This window comes from Mycteria americana, chromosome 1 (genome assembly GCF_035582795.1).
Source record: "Mycteria americana isolate JAX WOST 10 ecotype Jacksonville Zoo and Gardens chromosome 1, USCA_MyAme_1.0, whole genome shotgun sequence".
Classification (NCBI taxonomy): domain Eukaryota; kingdom Metazoa; phylum Chordata; class Aves; order Ciconiiformes; family Ciconiidae; genus Mycteria; species Mycteria americana.
In genome coordinates, this window is record NC_134365.1 from 92,115,360 (window position 1) to 92,124,698 (window position 9,339).

The following is a 9,339-nucleotide window of genomic DNA, read 5'->3' on the forward strand; positions in this document are numbered from 1 at the left end:
ACCCTGATGGTGGCATCTGGCTCTTTACAGTAGCAGCTAGAGCTTGATCTTAATATCACGGCTTGTCTAGTCCAACAGGCAAAGGAAAAGACTGGAACCAAAACAGAAACCAAGGGACATGAGCCAAAGGCTGCAACTAGGTAAAAGGAATCAGGATTTTGTCCAAAAGCCATAGATTTCAACCATTAGCTAGCCTGGAGACTACTGGTTTAAATATAGCAGCCAGTCCCAGAGACAGTCACAGTCACATTTGCAAGGCAGCAGCTGAGAGGGCCTGCCTGTCCAGCAAATGCTCGCAGACCTCAGCCAGGGTGGCCTCACATCCAGACCTGGTAGCCCTGGTCCCTCTGTTTGCAGCCCAGAACGGAAACTACTTTTTCACCTTCCCCAGTTGCAGGCCATTCCTGCCAGCAGCCTCAAAGCTCCCAACTCGTTATTAAAACAGCCTCAATCCCACTGCCTAGAGAAAGCAAACATGACCGGTGGAAAACAAAAAATATCACCCAAACGTCCAAGGAAACCACAAGCAGAGGCACTGAGCTATATCCAGCACAGATTTTTCAAAAGGACAAGGATTTTCATGGCTCAGCGTTCTAATTTGTTTGACCGTTTATTTCCAAGGAACACATCCAAGAGTGACAAGCTCCATTTATTTCAATGGGCAGCATATGCCAGCAACGTGAATGGCGTATGCTATAAAAGAGAATGGATGTTCTCAAGCATCCTGGAAAGCTGTCCTTTCGACAGATAGAGGACGTGTCGGTAATGGAAGTGCAGCTCTGCTCTGACAAGCAACGCCATAAAAGCGGCGTTGTGGGTTCCTGTGTTTGATGTCTCCCCGTGGCAGCCCTGCGAGATTTGCTCAGGCTGCAAGTGAAAAACGATTTTCCTAATATCTGGCCCAGCACTGGAGAGCCCAGCTGCGTTCTTTCGTTCTTCTGCTTTGCCAGGCCAGAAGGACATCTCCTCAGGAAAATGGCTACTCCAGGGTGTTAGTGCTGCACCCTTGCAGACTTCTAGTGGGTACGCGCCAGCCCAGGCTATCCTTACAAATTACATTCCCTTCAAATGACCGTGTGACATGAATCTGAGATGTTCACACAAGCAAGTGCCCCCTTTCCATAAAATACCATCACGCGGCAGCACTGTTTTCAGTCTTGTCTCTTCTGACTAAACCCTGAAGACGATCCTCTTCTGAATCTTGCTTTCCAAAGCCCGATCCCACTGGCCCCTAAAAAATCCTGGGTTGTGAGTCTCTGTTGCAGATTCAGCACCACCTATCACTTGATATTGTTTGGTGGCCTGTGACGCTTTGCTGTAAGTCTCATAGCAGTGGGCAGCTTTTATTAGCTATCATTAATGAGTTAACTAATATTAGTTCCATGCTAGGTCTTATCTCATGAGCAGTTCTGGATCATAAGGCTTTATTGGCTTGTCAGCGAGCCCTGGAAGTCAAAACAGAGTGATTTTCTTCTTGCTTTTCAGTGAGATGGTCCCTACAAAGGGGGGATGTGGGTTTTTTTATACAGGATCTTTCTCTGGACACCTTTCGTTCTCATTAAACTTCTGAGGTTGCTGGGAAGGAGATGGGAGTTGTGTGAGCTGCAATGCCATCCACCAGAAATCAGCTCCCCTTCTCCTATGCCTCCAGTCCTGGGAGCAACGTCTCAAGACAGGTAGAGAAGAAGAGATGCTCATGGCTCCCTTACAGCCCTCCAGCATGGCAAAATGTAATCCTAGATGCTCCTCCAGGAGATGTTTGTCCACTTGTGCTTCAAGATTCGCTATCATGGATTTAGTCTGCAGTAAGGCCACAGCCATACAATGCCCCTGGATATCCATTGTACAAACTGGAGGCCCTTGTTATGCCTCAGTTTTTCCTATTCATTTTCCCTTCATCAGGTGCAGCTCAGAGACTGTGGTTTCACCTTTTATGGAGAAGCCAAACCAATGCTATTCATACAATTGAGGTCACCTTTGATACCATTTGGGAATTTCAGCTAGTCTTGATGCCATTGAGGTACTTGCCATTGAGGTGAAGAGGCCAACCATAGGCTTACACTGGCCATTACTGTATTTGGGGATACAAGTCATAAGGTGGCCTTGCGTCTGTGCATCTTCCACCGGGACCATACTGATTCCCAACATGAAGGTCTCCACTTGCATCAGGCTATATTCTAACAAAAAAGGTACAGAGAGCTTGAAGAATAGCTTTAGTCATCCCTCCTTTGCCAAAATGGAACTGTTTTAGTTTCCATCAACTGCATTTTTGCCCCAGAATTTCTGATCATTTCTGATGACCTCCACACATCTGGGCCAGTCGGCCCCAGGAATGTTGAACTCTGGAAACCAGACTCTTCCTCCAAGTGTGAGCAGTGGGAGGCAGGAGAGCTCTCTGCTCGGAGAATGTGGCCCTGCCTCTGGGCTTTGTGGCTTTGTCTGCTCAGAGAAGAGCCAGGTTGTCAGCTCCAGCATTTCTGACTGGCTTCTTAGAGCTAAAGATACAGAAGCTACACCCTGGCTCTTGCGGTTGATGTGAGAAGTTTGGTGGTATCCCAGCAGGGCTGTTCGGGTAGATGCCACAGGTCTGGCATGCCCAGGGCAGGGTGGGAACCTCTAGATTTAACATGTCTGGGAGCAGAGCAGTGGGGTAATCGGATCACAGTGGCAGTAAACAGCGCTTTATGAGGTGTCAGAAATGTCCACTCATAACCAAAGGGCATCGAGAAGCAACTGCTTGGTCTCTTCCTGGAAATTAAAACTAAAAAGCAAGCCATGTGATGACAGCATCTGCAGCAGAAAGCAGAGTGGCTCGCATGAATTAGCAGCTTGCTGGCTGTTATCTATGGCAGCCTTAGCCATCTACTTGTTCCATCACCTGCAGCTTCTGTGGCCTGAGGGTTCAGACTTACACCTTGAGGAGTACTGCAAGCCAAAGCCCACAGCCCTGAGCCACAGACAAGTAAGAGCTGGAGAAGGTCTCCTTCACAGCTTGCTCCTTGAAGTGTGGGACTGGTCATTTGGTGGAATGAGACCTTGGGTCTTGCAATGTGGAGCACAGTGACCTTGAACTGCTCAGATCCTGGTCTCCAAAGAGCACCTGTGAAGGTTATCTGAGAGCTGAACTGAATGGGGATGTGCCACAGACTTGGTGATTTGCATCTGAATCTTCCTGGCAGGGTAGCTGAGATTTTAGTTACTTCTCTTCACAGTGGAGAAGGGATTTACTGAGTCCCTGCGCCTAGGAGCTCAAAACCCCTCTGAGCACCAGTGTAACCCCCTTTCCATGCAAACCAGGTATCTCACAGCAATGCCTCCCCGCTCTCCTCAAGCTCGGAAGGAGGCTTTCTGCAGATCTAGGAAGCCCCTTGTGAGGACTGGCAGAGAGGTGGGCTGAGGGCACACGCGTTTCACACCCTCCCAGCCAGAGGCTGCACTGCATTTCTACACTCTACCTTCCATGGTGGGTCTTTGACAGGCATGTCCCATGGCAGCCAAGGATCATGTTGCCAACCATCTCCAGAAGCCCCGCTGGGGCCATATTGGATATCCATTAATCCAGTGCTGGTATGTGGAGTCAGAGCACCTAAACAAGTGACAGCCTCCTGCTACCTTGGAGACCTGTTGTGGGCAGGAGAAAGGAGAGAAATTCCCACATTTCCCTGGAAATGTCCATGAGGATCCTCTTGCAGGCATTTCTTTTGCTAGTGGGCCAGGTGACATGCAGGGAGATTGTATTCTGTGCCAGAGTATCTATAATTTTCAAAAATTTGACAAAAACCAAAATTATTCAAGCATGTTACTCATTCTTTCTAAGTCCTGTAAATCATATCTCTCCCCATTCAGAGATCTCCCAGCCTGTTGCATATGTTACTGGATGAACCATGGGGACCCCTGCAAGTGTTTTCCTGCCACCTCACCCCCACCCATCCTGCTGATGGGACCCAGGGAGAAAAGCGGCTCCGGTGAGGCCAAGCACCCACAGAGCTGCCAGTGAGCAGCCGAACCAGCTCTGCTCTGTGCAAGAGACTACTACCTCGCCCACCCCTCCTGCTGTCCCTTTTTGGGGGCTCCGGAAGGAGCCTGTCAGCACAGGCTCCTGGCAGAGAAAAGTCCCCAGGGAGGAAGATGATTACACGAAGAAAAGTGGCTATGGCCCCCATTTGATGGGATCTGCAGGGAGGGAGATGGGGGAAAGGGGACCAGAGCGGAGAAGGGGCTGCCAGCTGGGAAGGGGCTGGGGCAAGGTGGCAGCAAGAAGAGTCACCCCGGTCACAGGCATCCCCTGGCTCCAGCGGGAAGGGGCCTGGCTCCATCCAGCCTCTCGTGAGCAGAAAAGCCACAGACCCGTGGCCGGCTCCCTCGCCTCATTGTCTGTGTGCAGGAGTGGGGAGGCGGGGGACAGAAGGACTGGGGGGGCCCTCTGTCCCCCTGGCTCCATCAGGGCTGTGCCTGCCGAGCACTGGGATTGGGGGTGGGTGGCAGACAGGGCAGAGGGACCGCAAAAATAAATGCACTAGAAAAACAGTCTGACGATTCTCCACACGCTCGGTGTACATGATGCAAATTGATGTTTAAAGCTTATTTATTAGCTTGCATGCAAAATGCCAGCGGTGTTTTTCTAGATCAGTGGGTATCCAATATTTTTTTGGGGGGGGTGACGGCGATGGGAGCGAGCGTGGCTAGAGACTGTATATCCAGAGGCTAGGGTTTATATCATGGGCTGCTCTCGACTGTTATAATTTGTGGCACAGATTCAGCGAGAATCTGATCTGCTGAAAATATTTGGGCTGTGAAAACTCCCACACTGTGACAGATGTCAAGTCCAATTAAGTGACTCGTGTCCAGGTTTCTGTCCAATAGGCTTTCCCATTAAATATCAATTTAAGAGGGAAAAAATGCCGTCCCCTTTTCTCCGAGCCTTTATCTCTTCCGACCATCTCTAGGCTAAACCTTTTGATACCAGGAGCAGACCCGCACGCATCTCCGCTCTGTCTGTCTGTCCGTCTCGCCCCTGCCACCCTCCGCACCCCTCCTTGGCTTCTTTGCCGCTCCGGGAGGGGTGGGAGGAGGAACTGCACTTTCTTTTTGTGCGTGTGAGCGTACCTTTTCCTGCACCGACGTCCTCTCTCGCAGCCGCTCCGAACCCGCGCCGAGATTTTCGTTTATTTTGTTTTGTTTTGTTTTTCTTTCCGGCGTTCGCACTTCTTTCTTTCTTCTCTCACTCGAGAGATGCAGGAGGAGTTAGGAAGCTCAGGGACGGATGGGGGTTTCGTTTATCCTTTTTCCCCCCCCGCTCGCCAGCTCTTGAAGGACCAGAAGAAAAACTAGACCAAACATTTATTTTCCGACGGCGTCTCCCCCTCCTGCCCCTCTCCGCCGGACCGGTGAATTAACAAACCCGCACGTTACACCCCCAAAAAAGAAAGAATAGAGAAGAAAGGAGGGAGCGACGCATTGTTACCCCGGCCCGCGGCGTGCCTGCGCGCCGGGCCGCGGCGGAACAAAGCCGGCAGCGCCGAGCCGGGCTCCGCGCAGCGCGCAGCGGGCGCCGGGCTCCGCGCCCCGGGCTCCGCGCCCGGCAGCGGCGGGCTGCGGGGGCGGGCGGCGGCTCCGCGGGCCGCCGCGGGGAAGGAGCGGCCGAGGGGGCGGGGGAGAGGGAGTAATCCCGGCTGGTGCTATCGCCGCATCCCTTTTGTTATTTATCGCGATCGGGGAAGAGGAGGAAGAAGAGCGGGGGAGACGGCACCTTCCAGCGCAATTCCTCCCCCCCGTCCCCCAAAACCGACTCGCAGCAGCTGCCGGTGCATTGCAGCCCGCTGCCCCGAATTAACGGGCGGAGGCAGACTTTGACGGGGGAAACGCTTTTTCTCCCCTGATGCATCGTAACTAACTTAAGTTGTTATTTATACTCCGCAAACAAACACGGCGATAACATCTCCCATCTCTGGAGCGCTGGAGGCCGCGGCGAGGGATGAGATCTGCCTTTCCCCATCCGAGCAGGACACTTTTCCGCTCGTAATTCATTTGATTTGATTTTGATTTTTTAATTTTTCCATGCTCCGCTCCCGGAGGGTCATTTGAACTGTAAAGGAATCGCCGAGGGGGCGAGGGGACCTGGAGAGAGAGGCTGTCCAAACGACTCCGCCGAGGTAAGCAGCCTTAACAATATATCCCTTTTCCAGGTAGCACGGGCATGGGTTTACTGAAAAGAAAAGGAAAAAAAAAAAAAAAAAGCCTCTTTCCGGCTCGACTCGCCAAAACCCACCATCTGGATAAACCGAAACCAAACGGGAAAATCCAACGCAGACGGCAGAGAAACCTTTAAGCAACTTTCTCCAGGAACCACCTCTGTAATTCCCCGTTTTCGTACAACCGCCCCGCACATCCTCCCTCTGTTAGTGTGCTTTCGCATAAACCCCTCGCTTGGATCTCAGCTGAACGGTGATTTTAAACCTTTCCTTTTTATTTTTTCCCCAAGAAATCGCTGATACCTGACCCGTGCGCTGGCCGGGTTTATTCCCTACCCCTGCCTTGTGGGCCTGATTAATGCTCTTTATTATAAATAGAAGAGGAAGCGTTCCCGATGGGCCTGGCGAGCGGCGGCCCCTTCCCAAGGAAGCAAGCGCTCTCCTCTCCTCTCCTCTCCTCTCCTCTCCTCTCCTCTCCTCTCCTCTCCTCTCCTCTCCTCTCCTCTCCTCTCCTCTCCTCTCCTCTCCTCTCCTCTCCTCTCCTCTCCCTCTCCCTCTCCCTCTCCCTCTCCCTCTCCCTCTCCCTCTCCCTCTCCCTCTCCCTCTCCCTCTCCCTCTCCCTCTCCCCAGGCCTTTCCCCCTTCGTGCCCCGGGGAGCGCCGAGCCCCGGCCCCCGGCGGAGCCCCGCCGCCCCGCCACGCGTGCCCTGCGTCTCGCCCCGTGGGGGAGGCTTGACTCTAGCCCTGCCTGGGCAGTAGTCCTCCTGCCCGTCGTTTAACGTCTCATTATTATTATTATTACTATTACTATCACTATTACTCTTACTATTACTTTAAAATTATTTTTCCCAACCGGGTCTGAGACCTGAGGGGGACTTTGCCTGGAAACTTTACGTGGAAATACTTGGCAATCTGAATTCGGAGGAAGGGAGGACGTGACGCACCCTCCTTCCTCAGGCTCGCTCCCCACCTCGCTCGACACCCCAGCCGTGCAGGCACACACGCATTTGTGTCCAAGGTTATTCACTAGTTGCCTGATGTATTGTTTTATTACATGCCGGCATGTCCACGGACGCGCTCGGATTTGTATTGCTGTCTACATGACAGATGGTGCTCTGTGAGGCCGCAAGAAGATACGATTCAATTTTCTTTTGAAAGGCACGTCCGCATTTATTTATTTATTTAGCTCCCCCCCCTTTTCGCGCAGGGAGGGGAGAGGAGGGAAAATTTAAAGGAATGGAAAAGTTCGGCCGCTGCTTTGGGGTTTTGTTTCCTTTTGAATCCCACGCTTCAAACCCGGAGACTCTCCAAACATCCCCATTTGATGGCTGGCAAATCGCAATTAGCAGCAGGACAGGAAAAAATAAAGAAAAAGAAAAAGAAAAAAGAAGGAGCGCAGAGAAACGAGCGGGGGGGAGAGCCCAGCAGATACATCAGATCCCGTAGTTTTGATTGGGGAAATAAATTTCCCCACTGGCCTTGTTATGTTTGGGGAGCCTTGAGCTGTGTGTTTAAAAGCATCAGGTCTGTAGCCCGCATCCCATAGAGCATTACCGAAAGAAATGATTAAGCAGAGATTGGCAGGGGAAGAAATACGATATTAAAATTGGGGGGGGGGGAAATCGATCTAATACTGAGCCACTGGGTAATAGCTTGTTTGAAAAAAAAAATGTATTCTTTTACTGCTTTCCGGGCCTGTTCCTACACCCAAGCAAGCACGGGGAATAATGGGAGGAAGTCTATTCCGGTGAGGCTGCCGTCAAACGCTAGAAACGGGATGGTAAATGACGGGGCATCGCTCACCCCCGGTATTGCCCTCATTAATGCTCCCGGCAGGAGCAGCGACCGACCCGCCCGCCCGCCCGCTGCCGGCCCGGCTCTCCCGCCGCCCCGGCCGGGCGGAGCGGGGCTGCGGCGGCCACCGGCCACCGGCGACGGGGGCAGGGCGCGGGGACCGACGTGTCCCTGTCCCTGCCCGTGTCCCTGCCCCCTGCCTTGCCCCTCTGCCCCCCCCGCCCCGGTGCCGGCGGTGGCGAGGCCGGGGCGCTGACCCGCTCTCTCTGCTTCTCTGTCCCGGGAAGGCTCCTCCGCCCCCTCCAAGATGATGCTTAGCCCGGACCAAGCTGCCGACTCCGACCACCCCTCCTCGGCGCCCTCCGACCCGGAGTCCCTGGGCGGCGCGGACGCCCAGGCGCTCAGCTGCTGCGTCTCCGACCCGGAGCCCGCCGAGGGCGGCGGCGGCGGGGAGGGCCGGGGCGGTGGCGGCGGCGGCGGCGGCGGTGGCGGCGGCGGCGGCGGGGAGGGCCGGGGCGGGAGCCGGCCCGGGCTGCACCCGCCGCCGCTGAGCCGGGAGGAGAAGCGACGGCGGCGACGCGCCACGGCCAAGTACCGCTCGGCCCACGCCACGCGTGAGCGGATCCGCGTGGAGGCCTTCAACCTGGCCTTCGCCGAGCTGCGCAAGCTGCTGCCCACCCTGCCCCCCGACAAGAAGCTCTCCAAGATCGAGATCCTGCGCCTCGCCATCTGCTACATCTCCTATCTCAACCACGTCCTGGACGTGTAGCGCCCGACCGCCCCGACGGACCGCCGGAGCCCCGGCCCCCCCGCCGCCGCCGCCGCCGCCGCCGCCGCCGGGCCCCCCCCGCCGCCCCGGCCCCGGCCGCGATGTCAGCGGCGGGCGGCGGCGGCAGCGCCTTCCCCGGGGCGGGCGGGGCGGGCGGGGCGGGGGTCCCCGCAGCCTGTCCGCTCTCCCCGGGGGCTCTCCCGCACGGCCGCCGTGGGGCCGGCGGAGAGCCCGTTTCTCGGAGGGCGGCGTAAAAGCGGATTGTTTCTTCAGGCTGTCAAGTGCCCCTTTATATATATCCAAAAACATCTACTTGTGACCTTAAACGTGTGACCCATGGGTGCAGTTAAAAATAACTATTTTTTATTTATGGTAGAAGGAGTTGACAATTTATTTTTTTCAAGATTTATTTATTTTTCAGAGTGGTGGCAATTTTACTTTGGATACTTTGTGCCAATTGGTTTCTATAGTCGGGTGTTTACACTTTCTCCTGTGGAACATTATGTTTAACTTTACGAGTGTTTGTTGGGATCGGTACGGTGTTCCTTTCCTTTTTTAAAAATTTTTTTTTTCCCTCCAGTTATAT

General features: G+C 54.1%; 1 protein-coding gene across 1 annotated transcript; it reads left to right on the top strand.

Annotated features, from left to right (window-relative positions):
* Window positions 1-8,291: 8,291 nt before the first annotated feature.
* On the top strand, window positions 8,292-8,753 carry NHLH2 (nescient helix-loop-helix 2). Its single transcript, XM_075491795.1, has one exon. The coding sequence runs from the start codon at window positions 8,292-8,294 to the stop codon at window positions 8,751-8,753; it is 462 nt and encodes a 153-aa protein (XP_075347910.1).
* The last annotated feature ends 586 nt before the right edge of the window (window positions 8,754-9,339 follow it).

Bases quoted from the DNA above. Each gene is read 5' to 3' on its own strand.
- NHLH2 (XM_075491795.1), top strand. From the start codon at position 8,292: ATGATGCTTAGCCCGGACCAAGCTGCCGACTCCGACCACCCCTCCTCG.